The sequence below is a fragment of the Megascapheus bottae genome, chromosome 10 (assembly GCF_031878675.1).
Source record: "Megascapheus bottae isolate mThoBot1 chromosome 10, mThoBot2.hap1, whole genome shotgun sequence".
NCBI classification, from domain to species: domain Eukaryota; kingdom Metazoa; phylum Chordata; class Mammalia; order Rodentia; family Geomyidae; genus Megascapheus; species Megascapheus bottae.
Window position 1 is genome coordinate 11,654,214 of NC_143518.1, and position 24,335 is coordinate 11,678,548.

Sequence of the window (24,335 nt, forward strand, 5' to 3'; positions counted from 1 at the left end):
AAATAATCTAATCATCCCTGTCTGCCTTTAATCCCCAGCAATGAAGAGGGTGAGGAACTTTACTGGCTGTCTCTATTTTTCAGATGGGCAAAACTTAGAGATAGTAAGATTCTTGAAGTCCCATGTCTGTTGACAATAGAAGCAGGAGTTAAATCCATTTCTACGTCCTATCATGTACAACACTTCCTACTATGAGACATTGCTTCTGGATTCTTCCTATATCTGTTCTCAGGTAGTTGAACAGATACATTGTCATTATCTGCACAATAATTATATAGAAATTACAAGTTAGATAATATAGGCATATGTAGTCCATTATTTAAAATTAGGTGCCCTAATTTTTTAAAGTTTTTCAGTTCTGAAAAACATTAGGATTTATAACTTCATAGTTCAGAATCATCATTTCTGTTGTCAGTTCATATTAGCACCTGAAAATTATTATTTCACACCCTTATCTCAAGTAAAAATTGACTGCTAAACATATACAATAAAAATGTTGTGTAATTTAAATTGTACTGAGTAGTGTTTATTAAAGACAGTGTGATCCATGGGATAAAAGTGTTTTCTTTTCTCATGAACCTTGCTCCCTGATTATATAATCAATTCTTAATCTAGTCTAGATGAAGCTGTGAAGGGACTCTGCAGATAGATTTAAAGAACTAATCAGTGGAACTTCCTGTAAGGAGATCATCCTAGATTATCTCAGTGAAGCCAAAGTACTGTCTTAAAAATAAGTCAGGGAGGGAGGAGAGAGTCTGAGTCTCTACTGCTGCTGCTGACAGGTGGACCCACCACACACTAGAACTGAGTAGAAATTTCTAGAAGCTCAGCAGCCTTAGCTTACAACTAGATAACAAACAGTTCTCAGATTGCCAATTAGAATGAACTTGGAGTCAGATTCTTCCCCCACAGACTCGATTACAAATGTGTCTCAAATAACTCCTTTTTACCCTGAATTTCTAATCCATGTAATTTGTCAGCTAATAAAGAGGTGTTCGGTTAAATGGGCAGGTTGATGATCTCTTATTTGGACAATAGATAGACTGTGATAAAGAAGGGAAGGTATAAGCAGGCAAAAACACAAAGTCTGCTCATAATTATGGATAACTGAAACCAAAGTGTGGTTTTGGGAGGAATCCAAACTTTAGCATCAGCATAAAGGAGCTTGACACCAGAGAAGGGAGCTGGAAAAGAATAAAAGGAGGCCTGGGGATTGTTATCTGTGTTATTAACCTAGGAAGACTTTGTTGTTTGGTTTATATGATGGGAGAACATTGAATGTTTTTAAATGCTAAAAAGTCAGAAGGAGAAACATTGAAGATGCTGGGGAAAGCAAAAGGAGATAAACTGAGGAAGCGAAAGGTGAGGAGAAGAGGTGGAGGGATGAGCATCAGAAAGGGAACTGTGTGTCCCCCTTTGAAAGGAATGGAGAAAGAATGTACACAAAGCCAGCATGGTTTGTAAGATGCTCTGGAGGTGACTCAAAGACAGCTATGGAGGGTGAAGAAGAGGTGGCAAGACATTGGTAACAATAGATGTATTTTAGTCCCTCACAACCAGGTTTTGAATAAGACTAAACACTTATTTTCTCTGACTACCAGTAATAGCACAAACAAGAATTTAACAGAATGATTGATGACTGTTGCTAGGTGACCATACGCCTATGTGGAGCCTTGAGCTGGAATTCCTTACTTCGGAAGGTAAAAATGTATCTGGAACACGGACAGCCATATCAAAGCCTCTCTGTTCCCATCTCCTATAGGCCGAAAGGTTTACTCACCCTCCCTTTCTGTTTTTCACTGCTTTATTCTGTTTGGCTAATTAAATCCTTGATAAGGTACTGGATAAATTGCCTTTATTGTGGAGTAATAATGTTTTTCCTATAATTTGCACAGGAATTAGGAAGTTGAATTGAGGATTTCCACTTCTCTCTTATGTGGCGGCTCCTTATCCACTTCCTTTCTCTGGTGACAACCCCACTGAACAAATCTTTCTTATTAAAGAAACCAGTTCAATCCACAAGTAAACTGGTAGTTTTCAGTACTACCCTTAGAGGAAGCTTTATTTTCATTAGTGATTATCTTTATATAGCTTATGTTTTTTCCTATATATCAATAGACTTCTCAGTCTAGGCTAATGACAACAATAGCCATTTATTTTAAAATAATAATTTCTATGTGCCAGGCAGAATGAAAAATATTGTATACAGATGTCATTTCAACCTTATTTAAAAACATGGCTCAGAAAGTTTATCCTTCTGTGTTAGTGGTAGAAAATTGAGATGTAAGCTGTTCACTCTGAATATCAATTAGTTGCAGATTCTGAACTCAAACACTGGACGATGTGACTATAGGGGGCTTGATATTGCTGTAAGGCTATGTTATGAACTAAGAAGACGGAGATCAGTATGTGCCTCTTCACTGGATGATTTATTAGTGAATGATGTCTGAAGTAATTGCAGTAATAAAATGACTTTTTCTCAATTTTCAAGACAATAAGCTGTTAAACCCTGAGGTTTGTTATCTATGATATGGGTTCAAATGAACTACGAACTATATTTTCTGGAAGGATAAAAAGTTCATTAAGTGTGTTTATTTATTTTTCCCCCTCAGTCCTGGGGTATGAACTCAAGGCCTAGGTGCTATCCCTGAGCCTCTTTGTATCCATGGCTAGCACTTTACCACTTGAATCACAGTGCTACTTTTGACTATTCCTGAATAGTTTATTGGAGATAAGAGTTTCATAGCCTCTCATATCTAAAAATATATCAGCAGCTCAAAAAATTGAATCACTCCAAAACTAATCCCCAAAGTAACAAACATCCCATTAAAAAATGGGCCAAAGACTTAAAGAGAGTCTTCTCTGAAGAAGAAACAAAAATGGCCTATAGACACATGAAGAAATGCTCAACATCTCTGGTCATAAAAGAAATGCAAATCAAAACAACTCTAAGATTCCACCTCACTCCAGTTAGAATGGCCAGGATCAGGAAAATGAATAATAACAGATGCTGGAGGTGATGTGGCCAGGAGGGATCACTACTACACTGTTGGTGGGAGTGCAAACTCGTTCAACCACTATGGAAAGCAATATGGCAGTGCCTCAAAAGGCTAAACATAGAACTCCCCTATGACCCAGCAATTCCACTACTTGGCATTTACCCAACCATCCAGAAACTAGGGCATACTAAATCCACTAGCACAACAATGTTCATTGCAGCATTATTCACCATAGCAAAGATATGGAACCAACCTAGATGTCCCTCAGTTGATGAGAGGATCAACAAGTTGTGGTATTTGTACACAATGGAATTCTATGCTGCTGTCATAAACAACATAGCCCCACTTGTTAGGAAATGGAAAGTCTTAGAAAAAATCATATTAAGTGAAGTAAGCCAGACTCAAAGGAACTTAGGCTCAATGGTTCCCCTCATTTGTCATAATCAGTAGAAACCTTGGGCTCTACTAACAGAGATCTGCAATAGAGTAAAACCTTGATACATAAGGCCATATAGTATGAAGCTAATTGAAAAGACCTCTAGGATATTGAAACAAAAGCCATATAATGAATGATTGTTATCCTTAATGTACTATGTTATCTCTCATCTCTTTTGCTGTCCCTTAGTTATCTCATATTGTTACAGTATCTCACTTTGTTATCTGATATATTGGATTTATTTGTATTTGGTTATTTGAAATTGGATAGGGAAGGGGGGGAAAACAAGATGAGGGATGGGGGTGGGGGGGAAGGAAATGGGGACCAAGACATGTGAAAGGGTATCAATGTATGATAATTAATGCACCATATATCTGGCAAATATCATGTAACCCTTTTATTAATTACAATAAAAATAAATAAAGATAAAAAAAAGAGTTTTATGGCCTCTTCTACCCAGGTTAGCTTTGAACATCGATCCTCAGATCTCAGCCTCCTAAGTAGCTAGGATTGCCTAGTTCTTATTAAGCTTTAATGGTGTGCTGGTTTTGCTGATGAGAAGGGAAAATAGAAGTGAGAAAGTCATATAAGCCAGCTTTATTTTAAGGTCCTGGGGCTTAGGTTCAAAGCTAGCCCAGGTATAAAAGTCCACAAGACTCTTATGTACAATTAACTACCAAAAAAGCCAGGAGTCAAGCTGTGGCTCAGGTGGTACTGTCAAGTAAATAAATTGCTGTGAAAACATTAATTGCAATGGATGCTAATTCCAATTCAGTGATTTAGTTAGTAGTTCCTTTAAGGTCAAAGTGTGGTCCTTTACAGAAAGCTTGCTGGAAATTAGTGAAACCTCTCAGATTTTATTCCGGACATCAATGAGTCAGAACGCTATTACTAGGATTTCTGGGGTTTGCAGAGCAAGTTGCAGTGGGGGGCTTTCTAGTACACACATGTTTCAAAGCACAACATAGAGCTTGGGTGGTAGTTCAGGCTATAGAGCTCTCACCTAGCATGCTCAAGGGCCAACTAAGAAAGAAAGAGGCAAAAGGAAAGAAGGAAAAAAGGAAGGAAAGGGAAAGGAAGGGAAGGAGAAAGAAGATAAGAAATTATGCATCACTCGTATAGAGTTTCATGAATGTGTCAGGTACTCCCTTTTAATATGGTAACTCATTGTCATCATACAGCAAGGTAGTAGGTACTAATCTAAATGAGGCTATTGATTCAGCCCATGGAGTCTGTTATAAGCTGACAATTCTGAGATACTGTGTATGTTTCTATATGTCGTTTGGGATTCTAGATCTTCGGATACTTCCCCTCTGAACAAGATCCTCTTGCTTCCCAGTTGGATGAGGAAAACTTGATTTTCTTGGTGTCTAAAAAACAGCGAGTTGTGATTGCAGGTGATATTTCATATTTCCCTTCCAAATTAGTATGAATTTTGATATATAGGTATGTTAAATAAATATTGGGAATATTGGTTCCATAAGACCTCTTTCCTTTTATTTGTTTGCCGGTGAACAGTGACAGTTTTTCATAAATTTGAGAAGAAATTATAACTACAGTGAAACTGAAATGCCACCCAGAGAGACTCAGGCCTGCAATGAAACTTCTGTGTGATAGTAGATCAACAGGACATGTTCCAGTACCAGAAAGAATCCTTCATTTAAAAAATAGTCTTGGAAATCTCAAATTAGGATTTTTCTCTCCATTTCCTCCCATCCTTGATTACCCTGGGGAGATTTTCCCTGTGTCAGTAGTTTGTGCCAACCCTATGGGACATTAGCTCAGTTGCCAGCTTACACAGGTTATCTAGCTTAAAATTGAAGCCTGGTGTGGCCAGGAGGGATCAGTACTACACTGTTGGTGGGAGTGCAAACTCGTTCAACCACTATGGAAAGCAGTGTGGCAGTGCCTCAAAAGGCTAAACATAGAACTCCCCTATGACCCAGCAATTCCACTACTTGGCATTTACCCAACCATCCAGAAACAAGGGCATACTAAATCCACTAGCACAATAATGTTCATTGCAGCACTATTCACCATAGCAAAGATATGGAACCAACCTAGATGTCCCTCAGTTGATGAGTGGATCAACAAGTTGTGGTATTTGTACACAATGGAATTCTATGCTGCTGTCAGAAAGAACAACATCGCTCCATTTGTTAGGAAATGGAAAGACTTAGAAAAAATCATATTAAGTGAAGTAAGCCAGACTCAAAGGAACTTAGGCTCAATGGTTTCCCTCATTTGTCATAATCAGTAGAAACCTTGGGCTCTCCTAGTAGAGATCTGCAAAAGAGCAAAATCTTGATACATAAGGCCATATAGTATGAAGCTAATTAAAAGGGCCTGCAGGATATCAAAACAAAAGCCATATAATGAATGATTGTTGTCCTTAATGTACTATGTTGTCTCTCATCTCCTTTGCTGTCCCTTGGTTATCTCATATTGTTATAGTATCTCACTTTGTTATCTGATATATTGAATTTATTTGTATTTGGTTATTTGAAATTTGATAGGGAATAGGGGAAAACCAAGACAGGTCGGGGGTGTGGGGGGGGAGGGAAATGGGTACCAAGACATGTGAAAGGGTATCAATGTACGTGAATTAATGCACCTTCTATCTGGCAAATATCATGTAACCCTTTTACTAATTACAATAAAAATGCAAAAAAAATAAAATAAAATAAATAAAATTGAAGCCTGGGAGGTGGAACTCCTATCCCACACCACTGTTGGTATTGGGTTGTTTTCCTAGCACCCCACTCTGGGTGAGATTATGGGAAAGAGAACATGCAAAGCTTTAGCTTACCTCTGTCTTCCAGCATTTCTAAATCGTATCTCTGGTGTTCTTTTACAAAAAGCACCTGGACTTCTTCACTTTTTTGTAAACAATTTGTATTTGGCTTTCAAGCTTCTTATACCCAACCATAACCTAGCCTCTGGCTGTGAAAAGCATCACTACAGGGGGATAAAAAAGTACATGTGGTGGGGGGGGGTGGGGATTAATTCCTGCTGTCACCATTGAGGTGTGGAGTGACCAGAGCCTAGGAGAGAAATGCTGCTGGCATTCTCAAAAGCATCTCTGTATATGGAAGTTGGATTCCATTATTTATTTATGTTCCTTGAAACAATATGTGCTGCAAGTCTACAATGTAGGCTAGGCACCTATGTGTTGGAGACACAGGCAAAGCCAAAATCTCTGACCTTGAGTTTGAGAGCAAGGGAGCACACACAATGTATCAGGATTGGTAATAAGTTCTGTAGGAAAAAAATGAAGTAAATAAGCTGTGCAGGAAAAAAAAAAACAACAAACCAACAGTGGTGCAGGAAGGATGTGCCCTTAGAGTGAGAGTAGGAATGAGGTGGTCAGGAAAGCCCCCACAGAGCAGGGGATGAAAGCTTAGAGTGAAGGAATGAAGCTCAGGATTCTGCCAGGCCAAGTGTAGTAGCAGACAAGGTTAGAGAGACAAGTGTACAGGAGATGTAGGGCCATACTAAAGATGCCTGAGAGACAAAAAACCATGGAAGAGGTGTGGGTGGGTAGAGAAGGGACCTTCTGTATCATTCTTCATATTTTCTTTAGCTTCTGGGTTAGCAATTGTCCATTTTAAGAAAAAGAGTTAGGGTTGTGGATGCAGCTTAGTGGTAGAGTGCTTGTCTAGCACTCTACCCAGGAAGCCCTGGGTTCAATTCCTCAGTACCACATAACACAGAAAAAGCCATAACTGAAGCTGTGGCTCAAGTGATAGAGCTCTAGCCTTGAGCACAGAGAGACTCAAGGACTGACTGTGCCTAGGCCCTGAGTTCAAGCCTGAGGATTGGGAAAACAAACAATAAACAAAGAAAGAAAAAAAGTGAAGCAGTGAGGAGGGGGTGAGGACAGGGAAAGTGGGAGAAAAACATGAGAAGGGGTGTATTAATGTTCATGAAGTAATGTACCCACTACCTGATGAATATAACGTAGCTACTCTATACATTACCCCAACTATAAAATACAATAATAATTTTTTAAGGCAGTGAGATGATGGTGGTGTGTACTCAGACAATTTCTCAGTGTTTTCTACTTTATTGATTCCCAAGGCATTTTCCTAATCTTGTTTGCTACTCTCACACAGCATGTCCTGTTCTGTGACATGATTTAGTGCATCTATTAGGTTCTATTTGTATACAAATTGTACACATAAAACATAAAAATAACTTACAGTCTCAAACACCTAATTTATTAGCACCACTTCGAGGACAATATCTTTTCTGTTGATATATATGTGAGGAGGTAATATTAGAATATGGGGTTTGTTTGCTTCTTTTCCTCTTTTAGAGTTTACAATTATAAAAAATTAAATTACCCTAGACACAGGTGTGGAGTAATCTTAGCAATTTGAAGAAGAAAGGGGGATGGGGAGTTCAAGGCCAGCTTAGGGTAAACAGCAAGATCTTATCTCAAAAAATTAACAAATAAATAAAAACATACCAAAGGCCAAAAAGCAAAACAAAAAGTTCAATTGTCTTAGGAAGAAGTCCAGTGTATATGGCTTTATTATTTAGATGATGGGCATGGAAACATTGAAGTGCCTACGGTGTTTTTTTAATAACATCAAAATCGCATCATTCTTTTTACATAGGAAGTCTGAGATCATATTAGGGCTTGTTTTTATTCTGTGTAAATCATAACAGTTGGGTACTTCAAAGAAAATATTCCTAAGAGATATAAAGAACCTCAAGATAGGAATGATTCCAAAAGATGCTCAGAAAAATTCCTTCACTTGTGCAAATTAATGGTTGCAGGTAGCATGGGAGTGTAGCTGACCTATTCTCCAGGGAAATAATGCCCCACATTTAGCTAGAAAGCTCTGTTTATTCAGATTGTATCTCTATTTCTAAATGTAATTTAAAATTGATCGTTATTGCTTTTGATGGTTATTTTCTATTTTAACTAAGTGGTTTCTAGCAGTGTTGGTTCTATTTCTCTCTCGCTTGCTTGCTCTCACTCTCTTTCTCCAACATAACAAATGAGTGTTAAGATGTTTGTCACTGGACGATTAAATAAATAGGGTGCTATTAACAGGTAGCAGAAGACGGGATGTGATTAAGAGCATCGTCAAGATCCCTCAGTTGGATTTACTAATAACAGCTTCTCAGAAAGGATTAATAACAGTCTTTAACAGCCAGGTAATTTAAATGGTTAAATTTCCTGTCTCCAACTCCCACCCCTTCCCTCTTCCCTCTCCCTCTTTTTTTCTTTATACCTCCAATCTTACACTTTTGTATATATTATGCACATGTTTGAAGTAAAACAAAAAAGTTGTATTTCAGAGTTATTCCAAAAACTAAAACCAAAGTATTGGTAGTGAGGATTACTGAGATTTCTGAGTCCAGAACAGTTTCGGAGGTTTGGTAACTTCCCTTGGCATTGCCTCCTTAGCATGTCACGTTGAACCTCGATACAGTCAAATGCTGATCTGGATAGCTTCTCTGACAAAGTCAGAGAATCTTGGTCTCATCAAGAACTTTGGGCTTGGAGTACACAAAATAGTTGAAACTCCACTACCTGTTATTTTAGTGGTAATGTTAAATAAGAAAACTTCAGGAGTCACCTACATCTGCACCTATCTCATATCTCATGTCTATTGAATGAGAATGACAGAGAAAAATCAAAGTAAATAATGGAGGCAAGAGCAGTTCTTAATTAGCAATCAATTTTTACATAAGAAATCACTATTGTGGCTGGGTGTGGTGGCTCATGCCTGTAATCCTAGCTCCTTGGGGGGGGGGGCTTAGATCTGAGGATCAAAGTTCAAAGCCACCCCAGGCACAAAAGTACTTGAGATACTTATCTCCAATTAACCTCTAAAAAAACGGGAAGTGGGCTTCGCTCAAGGGTAGGGTGGTAGCCTTGACCTGAAGAGTTCAGGGACAGCACCCAAACCCAGTTCAAGCCCAAGACCCACAAAAAAGAAAAAGAAAAAGAAAAAAGAAACCACTATTATCAATAATACTTATTTCTAAATGTATAAGCTTTGGACACTTGTTTTAAACAAGAAATTTTAGTACAGTATGATTAGATGTCCCACAGGACATTGCACTATGAAAAGAAAATTTAAAAGCTTAGTGCTAAAAAAATTGTACTTAGTCACAGTGGTAGGTTTTATGTTAATGTTTTATAAGCATTTTATGTTAATGTTTTTATGTTAAGTATTTTATGTTAATGTTTTTCAAGTATTAGTATAGCAGAGGAAAAAAGAGAAATTGAAAAAAAAAGGAAGAAATATTTTTCAACTTCCTCTGCAGGAAAGGGGAGTTAATGATTCCAAATGACAGGTTAGCGCACTAGAAACATCTATTTGAGCAATCATCACATGATTAACATTTCTACAGTAACTTTCTAGTAATGCTCAGCTTAGAATCATTCAGAAGTGAAAGTAACAAGCCAGGAGGTTATGTGAGAGGAGAGATTGCTGGTCCTGGCAGCAGTCGCTGGGGCACCTATAGTGTGTGTGAGTGTAGAGCCTGGATCCCAGCCCAGTGCACATTCAGCTGGGCCCTAGCTCATTTGCTAGAATCTTTGACTTTCTCTCTCACAGAAATTGTGCTGCCTACTTGAGTTAGTATGTATAGAGTGCTTACATCATTGTAAGCATTCAGCAAATTTGACCATCTCTATTATGAACAAATGTTTGGGAGATAAAAATGAATTCATCTTCTTTAATACTAAAACCTATTTCTATCTCTTTATTTCCTCTGTGTTATTTCTCTTCTCATCTTTTTTAACCTTTATGTCTTTAAAAAATGGAAATATGCTATCTGAACTATGTGAGGACCAAGAAAATAAGTTACATAATGGAATAGTTTTTGATTATGTTTAAGAAGTGAGGTGACATTAGTGATGCTATAAACACACACACACAGACACAAACACAGACACAAAAGCTCATGGTTGGACACATGTAAACTCATGCATACAGACACATCATTTCTTATAATGCAATTGGGGAGAATGGATTGCTTAAAATACATTGAAATTCAGTACACTAGGAATAAATAATGTTTTAAATGCTACATTACTTACAAATAAGAGAAAACATGTACATGAAAAATAAACTGAAGTCATCAGAAACTACAAATGTCTTTCAGAAAGTCAATTTGAAGTTTAGGCCTGACTTTAGATAGAACAGGTACAGCTCAAGATTTTCTTGGTAATATAAGCTGAAAATGTCATTTATAAAAATTCCTGCCCAGAAGGCTGGATTTTAAAAACTCACAATAGATTTGCAAGGATTATGAAAATATAGAGGAGAGGTCTTCATACAGCTAACTTCCATCACAGCTAGAAATCAGGAAGTACGGTAGAAAACCAGTGGCATTCTCCTCTGCTATCCACAAATAATGTTTTCATCTAGACGTATGTTCCTGACTGAAAGTGCTTCTTCAGTTCAGATTCAAGGCAGTCTGCAGGGAGCCATGAGAATAGGTTCAGTGCTCTTCCTGATTCACATTTTCTGTTTCATACAATCATTCCTTCTGGGAACAATTTCCTACACACTTCCTACAACCATAGAGCAATCAAAGAAATTGTATCCCTGAGATGCTTGAGCTACTTTCCTTCATCTTGGGAGCCATTTGGCCTCCAGGGTATGAGAGGTTGCTAATAGCCATTAGTTTTCTAAATGGGACAAATCTGACTCTCAGCTAGCATAGTATCCTGGGTGTAATATTCCCTCAACAGAGACATTTTGAATAAAACAATGGCCCTCCTGGATAAAATAAGACTTTCAGTAGTTTGGAGACAGATCTTTCAAAGTCAAACAATGTTATCTTAATTTTTCTACATTTGTCTATGCTTCAGATGGTCTATTTAGCTTTATCTGAACTACTCTTGTCTTGTGCTATTAGTACTGTTTTGCATTTCCAAATATTAGTATCAGAGGTTGCTCTGAATGACTAAATACATATGAGGATAGTTTGCTTTTAGAGAAACAAAATAATAAAGATTAACACTATTAAAAGTAGTCAACCAGTACAAACACAGGCCAAGGGAGATAAAACTTGCTCACTGCATTTGGTGTATCAGTGTATTTCTCCCAGAGAAGGAGAAATGGACAAAATTTGTGAAAGAGAATATAAAGTGAGATCAATCAAATTCAACAGGATGATGTTGTTGTCAATATTTTCAGTTTTAATTATATTGCTGATCAAGTGTCATTATTCTTTCCTTTCATTCATAGATGAGAGTTCAGACCAACACCAATATTACTGTAAGTACATTGAGAATTTTCTATTGAAGTCAAAGTCAGGGCTGTTATAATGGTGCCCAAATACACTTGAAATACATGGATATTTTACAGACTGTAAATTTACATTTATTTTACAGGGCTGAAAACTAGTCATAAGTAACTAAAAAGACCCAGATCACGCTTCCTAGCATTAAATTATCCACAGAAAACTACTTGGAAAATAGTTATTTCTTGGAAATTCAATGTCACCATTGAATTTTAGGTAGAACCTAAAATTTTCTGGGTATCCACCATGGAAGGATGTTTAAAAAAAAAAAAAGACTAACTATGAGAACAGGAAATAATGAAAACAGTTTGAGAATACTTTGTTTTAAACCTAAAAACATCATAAAAATTATAGTGCTGGTTTATAATTAATTTAAGCAGTAACCTGTGACTTGCTTTTAGAATCCCATAGATTTTGGAAAGGCCAACAGATGCTGGGCTATTCCCTATTTGCAGGCAGTGGATAAATGCAGTAAATTACAGAACAAGTACTATTCTACCTAGAAAAGGACACTCCTTTTTTTTTTTGAGTCCTGGAGCTTGAACTGTGGGACAGGGCACTCTCTCTGAGCCTTTTTGGGTCAAGAATAGCATTATACAGCTCCACTTCTGGTTTTTGAGCAGTTAATTGGAGATTAGAGTCTCAAAGGGACTCTTGTGCCCAGGCTGGCTTCAAACTGCAATCAGATATCAGCCTCCTGAGTAGCTAGGATTACAAGTAAAAGCCACAGGCTCCCGGCTCTCGATTCTTTTTAAGCCTCAGTACCTGCATTCTTAAATTAACCCAACCCAATGGAGTTCATAATAGTTTTCACAGAAGATTCAAGTTCAAGTCAGATATGCACATAGTGGTTTCTAGTACTCCAGACATGATTAAATGGTAGCATTTGTTTCTCCTCAGCACTACGCTGTGGCTACAGATTCTAGCTGTGACCACTCAGTGACTTGAGTCACTTTATACAAGATAAAGTCCTTCATCACAATTTATCATTGGTCAAATGATCACAAAGGTCTTTTCTAGGTAAAGGTTTTAGCATGCAGCAAGGCAATAGTACTTCCTCATCTAGGGCCTGGAATCTAGTCTCTCTGCCAAGGTTCACAAAACTGAACAATGCAATTCAAGCTACTTTCCTGGACACCATTCGCTGCTAGAAAGTGGATCTTCTATTAGCTGGTGGTGCAGAGAAACTTGGTAAAAGGGAAAGGGTCGAAAAAGTAGGGACATGGCTGGGTGTCAGTGGCTCACGCCTATAATTCCTAGATATTCGGGAGGCTGAGATCTGAGGATTAAGGTTCAAAGTCAGTCCAGGCACAAAAGTCCGTGAGAGTCTTTTTTTTTCCAATTAACCACCAGAAAACTGGAATTGGTGTGGCCCTAGTCTTGAGCTGAGGAGTTCAGGGTCAGTATCTAGGCCCAGTGTTCAAGCCCCACAACCAACAAAAAGAAAGAAAGAAAGAAACAAGGAAGGAAGGAAGGAAGGGAAAAAGTAGGGACATTTCCTATTCTACTTAAATTAAGTCGTTTGTAAGGCTCCATTGCAAAATAAACTCTTCTTTGGCATGTAATAACACATCATAAAAGAAAACACATAATAACTCCCAGTTTTATGTTTCTCTATCAGGATACCTCCTGGATTACAGGATGTGATTACCTTGGCCAACTGAAAAGAATTGTTGCCACTACAGAAAGGACCATTATTGTCTGGGACTATAAAGCGAAAGGAAGTAGCCAGGTACAGTGTCAAGAGACAGAGTGAACAGAAAGAAGACTGACATCTTAATATGGGCTAGAGTCTGAGCAGATTGCCTTCCCTCACTAACACCTGTTTTCTTGTTTGTACATGGGGGAGTTAAATGCTTTAGATCAAGTCTATCATTCATATCCTGTGATCAAACAGGAATTCTTTAGAACCTGATGCTGTGGTACATGTCAGTAAGCTCAACTAGTCTAGAGGCTGAGAAGGAAGGAGAGTGAATTTGAGGCCAATCTGAACTATATATAGGCTAGCCTATAACTCAAGCCAGGCACCATCTCATAGAGAAAGAGGGGGATGGGGAGGAGAAGGAGAAGGTGGTGAAGGAAGATGAGAAGGACGAGAGAAAAAGAGGAGGAGGAAGGCAAGGAGAAGAAGCAGGAGGTAGGAGCAGAGAAGAAGGAGGAGAATGAGGATGAGAAAAAGGAGAAGAAAGAAAAAGAGGAGGAGGAAGGGGAGAAAGGAAGTAGAAAGGAAGGAAGAAGGAAGAAAGGAAAGAAAAGAAAGAAAGAGAGAGGGAGGGAGGGAGGGAGGGAGGGAGGGAGGGAGGAAGGAAAGAAGGAAGGAAGGAAGGAAGGAAGGAAGGAAGGAAGGAAGGAAGGAAGGAAGGAAGGAAAATGTGATTCCCATTTAGTGTGCTTCATTCAAAAATTATTGATTTTGAGAATTTTTTTTGAGGTGGGATTTCACTATGTTGTTTATTCAGGTTGGTTTCAAACCTCATTAATGCAAGTGACTTTTCCCAACTCTACCACTTGGGTGGCTGGGATTAATTCACTTTAGGCTATCACATCCAGCTCAACTTCATGTTTTTTACCCTGCTCTGCATCCAACCATTATCTTTCTGGTTATGTTTATATTATCAACGTCAAAGCTTTTCTTTCCAATCCATCTACATTAGTTAAGAATATTATAAAAGTAAAATACTCAGGAGGCTGAGATCTAAGGATCATGATTGGAACCAACCTGGGCAGGAAAGCCTGTAAAACTCAACTCCAATTAACAACCAAGATGGAAAAAGATCTGTGACACAAGTAGTAGAGTTCTCACCCCCAGCACAAAAGCTCATAGATGAAGCCAAGGCCTTGAGTTCAAGCACCAGGACCACCACCTAAATAAATAAATGCACCTAATTGTACACACACATCCAATGGTGCAGTCCTTCTGTAACTGGAAAATTAAGAAATATTTAACCTTCCTTCAGGTCATATTTGTTCCTAGTTTCTGTAAAAAACTAAACTTTTTGTGCAATTTGTCCACAATGTTGCAATCAACTATAGAATACTTAATTTCCCCTTTTATTCTGCCCAGTTTTCTGTGAATTGCCTGTCAATGCCTCATTTTTTCTTCTGATACAAGGATTTGAACTCAGGTTTGTGAGCTAACTCAGTTTGTTTGCTTATGACTTGAGCCTTACCTCCAGAGTGCCTTTTGCAATCTAATTACATGCACATTCTCAAGAACTTTTCTGCCTGGGCTGGCTTTACACTATAGTCCTGGTGATGTCAGCCTACTTTGGAGCTAAGGAATACAAGCCCCAGCCACTGGCACCTGGTTTAGAGTTCTTGTTAGTACTTCCTTCCAAATCCAAGAAAAATCCATTCATTCATAAAACCTCATCACATCATCAAAATCTCATTCTTTACTGTGTTTATATACCTTGAAAATATAATTCTGAGATGATAGTAATGTCCATTCATTTTTATTTGATTAACTTCACCTTGTTTTCAAGTTCCTTTCTAACCTTGGACATATCCAAAATGAAAAATAAAAGTGCCAAATAATAAGTTTCGGTTTGGGAAATGGGGATTGAACCTGGGGCCTGATACATGCTAAGTAAGTGTCTTACTGAGCCATATCTCAGCCACAACTGGAGTCCTAAGTCAGAGTAGTGAAATAAGTCCTTGAGTGAATGCATTCTGCTTGTAGGACCACTATTTCGTCATCAAGCCCATGGATCACTGCCTCCTGTGTGTGTGTGTGGTTTCCCTGCCTGATCAGCTCTGCAGAGACGACATCCTCTTAGGAGATGATGGTGGCTTTGTGAACAAATTCACAGTGAGCAGCGATGACTTTGGGCTAAAGCAGGCAAAAACCAAAAAGAAATTACAAAGTCAGATATTAGACTCCAAGAACTTTAAAAGGTATGGGATTTATGGAGACATCTCTTTGTTCCATTAGTAATTAATTGGGTAATTATTACATTAAAGGATATTGTTTACCAATTAAATTACATTTTAAAATCTTTGATTTTATGGGAAATGTTGATGGTGTTAAGTAAAAAATAATAATATTGATGTTATTGGCACAGTAGTAGAGGGCTTGCTTAGCATGTGCAATATCCTCAGTGTGATCCATGACACCCTAAAACATTATTTTTTTATTTATGGGTGAATTTACTTTTTATGAATATGGGACATATATGTATGCCTGCATATATATTTCTATTTAGGAAAATATTGAGTGTAAATATCCAAAATGTTAGCAATTATTTTCTATGGAATTTTAGATTAATAGATTTTGTTTCTTATTTTTTCAATGTATTACTTTCTATTTTTTTACTTTCTAATTTTTTCATATATTTTTATTGTAATTAATAAAAACGTTACATGATATTTGCCAGATAAAAGGTGCATTAATTCACATACATTGATACCCTTTCACATGTCTAGGTCCCCATTTCCCTCCCCCCCACATCCCCCCTTATCTTGTTTTCCCCCTTCCCTATCCAATTTCAAATAACCAAATACAAATATATCCAATATATCAGATAACAAAGTGAGATACTGTAACAATATGAGATAACCAAGGGATAGCAAAACAGATGAGAGATAACATAGTACATTAAGGACAACAATCATTCATTATATGGCTTTTGTTTCAATATCCTGGAGGTCTTTTCAATTAGCTTCATACTATATGGTCTTATGTATCAAGGTTTTGCTCTATTACAGATCTCTGCTAGTAGAGCCCAAGGTTTCTACTGATTATGACGAATGAGGGGAACCATTGAGCCTAATTTCCTTTGAGTCTGGCTTACTTCACTTAATATGATTTTTTTCTAAGACTTTCCATTTCCTAACAAATGGGGCGATGTTGTTTATGAAAGCAGCATAGAATTCCATTGTGTACAAATACCACAACTTGTTGATCCATTCATCACCTGAGGGACATCTAGGTTGGTTCCATATCTTTGCAATGGTACATAGTGCTGCAATGAACATTGTTGTGGTAGTGGATTTAGTATATCCTTGTTTCTGGATGATTGGGTGAATGCCAAGTAGTGGAATTGCTGGGTCATAGGGGTGTTCTATGTTTAGTCTTTTGAAGAACTGCCATACTGCTTTCCATAGTGGTTGAACGAATTTGCACTCCCACCAACAGTGTAGTGGTGATCCCTCCTGGCCACATCCCCTCCAACATCTGTTGTTATTAGTTTTCTTGATCCTGGCCATTCTAACTGGAGTGAGATGGAATCTTAGCATTGTTTTAATTTGCATTTCTTTTATGACCAGAGATGTTGAACATTTCTTCATGTGTCTATAGGCCATTTTTGTTTCTTCTTCAGAGAAGACTCTGTTTAAGTCTTTGGCCCATTTTTTAATGGGATGTTTATTACTTTGGAGATTAGTTTTGGAGTGATTCAATTTTTTGAGCTGTTGATATATTTTAGATATGAGGCCTTTGTCCGTTGTATGGTTGGTGAAGATCTTCTCCCATTCTGTAGGCTTCCTAATTAATTTACTAGCTATGTCCTTTGCCATACAAAAGCTCTGCAGTTTAATGCAGTCCCACTTATCCAGCCTTTCTCTGATTTTTTGTGATTCTTGATCCTTATTAAGAAAGTTTCAACCTGTGCCAAGGAGGCCTAGTGTATCTACTATTCCTTCTTGTAAAGTTTTCAATGTGTCAGCTTTTACCTCCAGGTCTTTGATCCATTTGGAGTTAATTCTAGTGCAGGGTGACAAAGGAGGATCCAACTTTAGTTTTCTGCAGGTGCTTAACCAGTTCTGCCAGCACCACTTGTTGGAGAGGCTATCTTTCTTCCATTCTATATTTTTGGCTCCCTTGTCAAAGATTAGATGGCCATAGGTCTGTGATTTAATATCTGGGTCCTCAATTCTATTCCATTGGTCTTCAGGCCTGTTCTTGTGCCAGTACCAAGCTGTTTTGAAAATTAGAGCTCTGTAATAGAGTCTAAAGTTTGGTATTGAAATTCTTCCTTCGCTGTCCTTTCTGCTAAGAATTGTTTTTGCTATACGGGGTCTTTTATTATTCCATATGAAAGTTTGGATTGCCTCTTCTATTTCTTTAAAGAAAGACATTGGGATATTGATGGGTATTGCGCTGAATTTGTAGCTAGCCCTTGGCAAGATTGTCATTTTCACGATGTTGATTCTTCCAATACAGAAGCATGGGAGGTTTTTCCATTTCCTCAGTTCTGCTTTAATTTCCTTTTTCAGGGTTTTAAAGTTTTCATCAAAAAGGTCCTTTACATTTTTAGTTAAGATAGTTCCTAGGTATTTTATTTTCTTTGAGGCTATTGTGAAAGGAGTTTCTTTCCTGATTATTGCCTCGTTCCTCTCACTGTTGGCATAAAGGAAGGCAGTTGATTTTTGAGGGTTGATTTTATAGCCTGCTACTCTTCCAAAGCTTTGAATCAGCTCAAGGAGCTTGGGAGTAGAGTCTATAGGATTCTTTAAATACAAAATCATGTCATCTGCAAAGAGAGAAAGTTTTACTTCCTCCTTCCCTATGTGGACCCCCTTTATGCTTGCTTCTTGCCTTATTGCACTGGCTAGGAATTCTAATACTATGTTAAAGAGGAGTGGAGAGAGTGGACATCCTTGTCTTGTTCCTGATTTTAGAGGGAATGGCTTTAGATTTTTGCCATTAAGTATAAGGCTAGCTGTGGGTTTGTCATACACAGCCTTTATTATATTGAGGAATGTTGCATGGATTCCTAGTTTCTCCAGAGCTTTTAACATAAAGGGGTGTTCGATCTTGTCAAATGCCTTTTCTGCATCTATTGAGACAATCATGTGACTTTTGTCCCTGCTCCTGTTGATGTGTTGAATTATATTAATTGATTTGCGTATGTTGAACCAGCTTAGCCTCCCTGTGATGAATCCTGTTTGGTCATAGTGTATAATTTTTTTGATGAGTTGTTGTAGACGGTTGGCCAGTATTTTGTTGAGAAGTTTTGCATCGATGTTCATCAAAGAAATAGGTCTATAGTTCTCTTTCTTTGATGAATCTCTGTCTGGTTTGGGGACGAGGGTTATACTGGCTTCATAGAATGAGTTTGGTAAAGAACCTTCATTTCCAATTTTGTTGAAGAGCTTGAGGAGTATTGGTGTGAGCTCTGCTTTGAAGACCTTATGGAATTCAGCTGTGAATCCATCTGGCCCTGGGCTTTTCTTAGGTGGAAGTTCTCTTATTGCCATTTCTATTTCAGAACTTGAAATAGGCCTGTTTAGTTGGGTTAGTTCTTCTTGGTTCAGTGTGGGTATGTTAATATTGGCTAGGAATTCATCCATTTCTTCTAGATTCTCAAATTTGTTGGCATAAAGGGTTGAGAAATATTCCCTCATGATACTCTGGATCTTGGTCATTTCTGTCGTGATATTACCATTTTCGTCTGTGATTTTTCTAATTTTTTGCAAGTCTTGGGCCTTGAATTAAGGGCCTGAGCACTGTCCTTGGGCTTTCTCAAGGCTATAGCTCTACCACTTGAGCCTCAACACCAGTTCTGCCTTTTTTTTTTCTATGTATGTGGTACTGAAAAATTGAACCCGGGTCTTCTAGGCTAGCACTCTACCACTAGGCCAAACTCCTGGCCCTCTAATTTTTTTTTTACAATAAACATCTCTTTTATAATTAAAAGAATAGGTGCTGTTGTCTCCTACTTGTAATCCTAGCTACTCAGGAAGCTCAGATGTTCGGGTCATGGTGTGAATCTGGCTTTGGGAAAAAAACGTTTGTGAGACATTTTATTACCTCTAATTAAGAGTCCAATAAAGGGGCTGGGAGTTTGGCCTAGTGGTAGACTGCTTGCCAAGCATGCACAAAGACCCAGGTTCTATTCCTCAGTACCACATACGTAGAAAAAAGCCAGAAGTGGTGCTGAGGCTCAAGTGGTAGAGTGCTAGCCTTGAGAAAGTCCAAGGGCAGTGCTCAGGCCCTGAGCCCAAGCCTAGGACTGGCAAAAAAAAAAAAAAGAGTCCAATTAAGTGTTATCTCCACTGGCCTCTGCTTCTACCTGAAATAGGCTATGAAAATAGAAACCAAGATATGAACCTTCTCTCTACTGAGATGTGGACTTCTTGACAGATAATTCCTTGGCCCATTTTTCAATTCCTATTTCCAATAACTAGATATGTCTATTATTTATTTCTTTTTTTTAAATATACACAATTTGGGGAAATTTTAAGTAGTTAAAAGTGGTATAATGCATAGTACTTTTTTTTTTTGGTTGTGGGACTTGAACTTTTGGCCTGGGCACTGTCCCTGAGCTCTTCAGCTCAAGGGAAGGGCTCTACCACTTGAGCCACAACACCATTTCTGGTTTTCTGGTGGCTAATTGGAGATAAGCATGTTAGTTACTCTGGCTTTGAACCACAATGCTCTGATCTCAGTCTCTTGAGCAGCTAGGATTACAGGCATAAGCCACTGGCGCCTGGCTGCACAGTCCTTATACACACAAACTGAAGCATGGTTAGTTCAGAGTGGTAACTTGATCATAATCAGATGAAATATGAAATAAAACCCTCAATATGAGGGTTTGGCCTAATGGTAAAGGGCTCCCCTAGCATGCATGAAGATCCTAACATATGTAGAAAAAGCTGGGAGTGGTGCTGTGCCTCAAACAGTAGAGCTTCAGCCTTGAGAAAGCCCAAGAACAGTGCTCAAGCTCTGAGTTCAAGCTCAGGACAAGCAAAAAAAAAAAAAAAAAAAGAACCCTCAACATTATTTGTTTGTGTATCTAACATATACCTTCACCCCCCCCCAACTTTTCATTCCCAGTATTAAAAGAAAGTTACATAATGACTGGGTTATGAAGATTCGATTCATTCCAGCCCTAAACTGCTTTGGATCCTGCTCCTTAGACAGTGTTCATTCATTGGTTTTAGAATCCTTGAAGAGACTTGAAGATAATTTGTAAGTATAACAGTTGTTTTATTTTTCTTAATTTTATTTTTTTTTAATTTTATTTTAGTTTTTGTTGAAAATGGGGTTTGAACTCTGGGCCTAGGCATGAGCCACCAGTGCCTGGCTAAGTATAATAGTTTATATACATAAATAAATGTATGAATATTCTGTAATTTTCAGAAGTTTTATAGTGTGAAGTCCATCCAATCCTTAAAGCCTTTAAACTAAGCCTTCAAACCCTTAGAAAGAAAAAAAAAGATATTAACTCTTACCTTTGTTTGACAAAATTAATTATTTGAATACAACATATTCTCTTCACAACAGTTTTGTTCATTTCTTGTTCCTTTTCATAATCTACTGGGTAAATCAATACAGCTGTATCTAGGACTGTATTTCCTACATGCTGTTTTGGTATGCCTTAAAATAATTGGTTTGGCTGGTTTATTGTTTAATGAGTCTTGTCATTATCTGATGTGGCACAATCTTTATATTTCATGCATATTACACTAGATAGTGTTCATGGATAATGAATTTGAAAAGTGAGGTGAACTTGAATAGTGCACTGATTTATTTTCAATCCTTCTAAATATTTGTTAATAACTATAAAAAAAGATACTGCACTTTAATTTTCAGCTAAAAAATCTCTTTAAGTATAGAGTGATAAACTCAGAAACATTACATTAAGTGTGGAAGTTGGATTTTAACATTACGTATTGTATTATTCTATTTATGGAAAATATCTGAAAGGTCAAATGTATAAAGATTAAAAAGTAGATTAGTGGTTGCTGAGGGCTGTGTTAGGATCAGGAATCCCAAATGAAGATGTAAGAACTTTCCAGAATGAAGAGATGTTTTGTTTTGTTCTCAATGATACAATCAAACAGTGAGTTTTATAACATATGGTATACCTCAATAAAGGAGTCTTTCTTAGAAAAGTGCACTGAAACTTTTGGTTTCCAGCCTGGCTTATGAGGTTGCTGGAAGTTGTTACTCTATCTTAACAATGTGTAAAAAACTCAACAGATTGAATGAAAATCAACAACTCTTCTTAGATCTGTTGGTGAAAAATGGTCACAGGGCAATTTTGCTCTCTCCCATAAGAAGAAACTTTAGTGTTATCCATTGTCATAGTAGAAACACTTAAAATTACTATTGACAGATTTCTCACAGGACACTCTAAGAACTCAAAATTTGAGGGTTGATTTAAAGGTGCCTTTAGATTTTTTCAGTTTTCCTTCTAGGAGATCAACCATGTTCTCACAAGTAGTATTGAAGAAGATTCCTTATACTTACAACAGAGGAGAAAAGAAACAAATTGAAATGGACTAGAGCATTCTGTTCTTAACAAGGCTTGTCTTGAAGAAAAACAATGTCATCAAAGCCTAAACAACTGAGGATTTACCAGGGACAAACCAACCTAGGAGAAGGGAAATAATCAGATCCTGCTCACTCTGTCTAGTCCCAACAAATCGCAAACCTAAGAGGCTCCCATGAAGTTCACAGCTTCAAGATGCATACGTAGAAAAAAGCCAGAAGTGGTGCTGTGGTTCAAGTGGTAGAGCACTGGCCTTGAGAAAGCCCAAGGACAGTGCTCAGGTCCTGAGTTCAAGCCCCAGTGCTGGCAAAAAAAGAAATAGAGTTACCACATAGACAAAAATAAAGCATATCTTTAGTGAGTTCATATCAAAAGTAGACATAGTTGAGGAAAGAATCTATGACTTAATTTGTCAGTAGAAACTTCCAAAACAGAAAGGTAAAGAGTAATCAAGTGTTTTTCTTATTTGCCTATCAAGTAGTAGGCCAGAGATCAAGTCTGAAATTCCTATCAGAAACAAAAACCACAAATTTAAAAAATTATAAAAACACTGAAGAATACATGTCAAACAAGTAATAATATTTTTAAACAAGCACAAATTTGTATTCAGTCACATTGCATTCAAATTGCATAAATTCATAGATAAAACAATCCTAAGAAGTCAGGCGAATGTACCTGATATTCAAAAAAGATTTATATCATATTTCTCAGACACTGGGCAGCAAGGGAAGAGCATGAAATATTTAATGTTGTGAAAAAAAATTTCTCAAACAAACCAGCCTAGAATTTTGTACCTTGAAAATTTATTCTCTCAAAGTAAACAACTAAGCATAGTGGCATATACTTGTAATCCTGGCACTTGGGAGGTGGAAGAAGAAAGACTACAAGAAAGAAACTTCATAGGAGATATAAAATAAGACTGTTTCAAAAAGCCAATTAGAGAAAAACAGATACACATACACAGACACAGAAAGAGAGAGAGAAAAACAATAAGAAATAAAACTTTCGGGGCCGGGAGTTTGGCCTAGTGGTAGAGTGCTTGCCTAGCATGCTTGAAGACCCGGGTTCGATTCCTCGGTACCACATACGTAGCAAAAAGCCAGAAGTGGTGCTGTGGCTCAAGTGGTAGAGCCCTAGCCTTGCTGGCAAAAAAAAAAAAAAAAGAAATAAAACTTTCATAGAGAGAAAACTTAAAGGCATTTTTTACTGATAAACCTAGTTGCAAGAAATATTAAAAGAAGTTCCTTAAGTAGAAGGAAAATGATTGACAGAAGACAGAAATTTATATTCACATTAAAAAAGAGCACTAAGGAATGTAGGCAAACTATCTTTTATTTTTTATATTCTTAATTGATCTAACAGAGAAACATATGCCCAACATAATGTCACAATGTCTTTTTTTGTTTTGCCAGTCCTGGGGCCTGAAGTCAGGGCCTGAGCACCGTCCTTGGGCTTTCTCAAGGTTAGAGCTCTACCACTTGAGCCATAGCACTACTTCTGGCTTTTTCTATGTATGTGGTACCAAGGAATCAAATCTGGGTCTTTGTGCATGTTAGGCAAACACTTTACTACTAGGCCAAACTCCTGGACAATCACAATCAATATCTTTGGTCATGAATGCATGCATACATATTTATATAATTAGGCTAATACATAATAAAATCAATAAATAATTGGTTGGAGGGAGAAACTTAATATTGTTATTCAATACTGCTTGCATTATTTCACTGTGTAGTTGTTTAAAAAGGTTGAAAAAGTAAGCACATGTCTAGGTACCAGTGGCTCATGCCTGTAATCCTAGCTACTCAGGAGGCTGATATCTGAGGATCGTGGTTCAAAGCCATCCCTGGCAAAAAGTCCATGAAATTTGTATCACCAATTAACCATCAGAAAACCAGAAGTGGTGCTGTGGTTCAAGGGGTAGGGCAGTAGCCTTGAGATGAATAGCTCAGGGAGAGCACCCAGGCCCAGAGTTCAAGTCTCACGACCGACAAAAACAATGTATGTCATGAACTATAGGATGACTAGACTTCTAAAAGGATTACAGTTCAAAGCCAGCCTGACAGGGAAGTCTGTGAAACTATTATCTTCAATTAACCACCAAAAAACTAAAAGTAGAACTGTAGCTGAAGATACAGAGTGGTAGCCTTAAGCATAAAAATTCAGATGCAGTGCCAAGGTGGAGATGAAGCTCCAGAACCAGCACAAAATGAGAGGGTGGGGGGAAAGAGGGAGCAGAAGGAAGGAAGGAAGGAAGGAAGGAAGGAAGGAAGGAAGGAAGGAAGGAAGGAAAGAAGGAAGGAAGGAAGGAAGGAAGGAAAGAAAGAAGGAAGGAAGGAAAATGAAAAAAGGAAAAGAAAATAGAATCACTTAAAATTACAAAACAGAAAGTAAACACAGGGA

At 37.7% G+C, this 24,335-nt stretch overlaps 2 protein-coding genes across 3 annotated transcripts in view; one reads left to right on the forward strand and one right to left on the reverse strand.

Moving 5' to 3' along the window:
- Chml (CHM like Rab escort protein) overlaps positions 1-24,335 on the reverse strand; it is a 55,572-nt gene that overhangs the window by 30,293 nt on the left and 944 nt on the right. The window lies entirely within an intron of this gene.
- The window catches only part of Wdr64 (WD repeat domain 64), a 107,006-nt gene that overhangs the window by 11,565 nt on the left and 71,106 nt on the right, over positions 1-24,335 (forward strand). The window contains exons 3-8 of the mRNA XM_090340197.1: positions 4,730-4,832; positions 8,501-8,604; positions 11,658-11,687; positions 13,334-13,444; positions 15,395-15,609; positions 20,492-20,626. Coding sequence (XP_090196323.1) covers positions 4,730-4,832; positions 8,501-8,604; positions 11,658-11,687; positions 13,334-13,444; positions 15,395-15,609; positions 20,492-20,626 — 698 coding nt within the window. The remainder of the gene's footprint in view (positions 1-4,729; positions 4,833-8,500; positions 8,605-11,657; positions 11,688-13,333; positions 13,445-15,394; positions 15,610-20,491; positions 20,627-24,335) is intronic.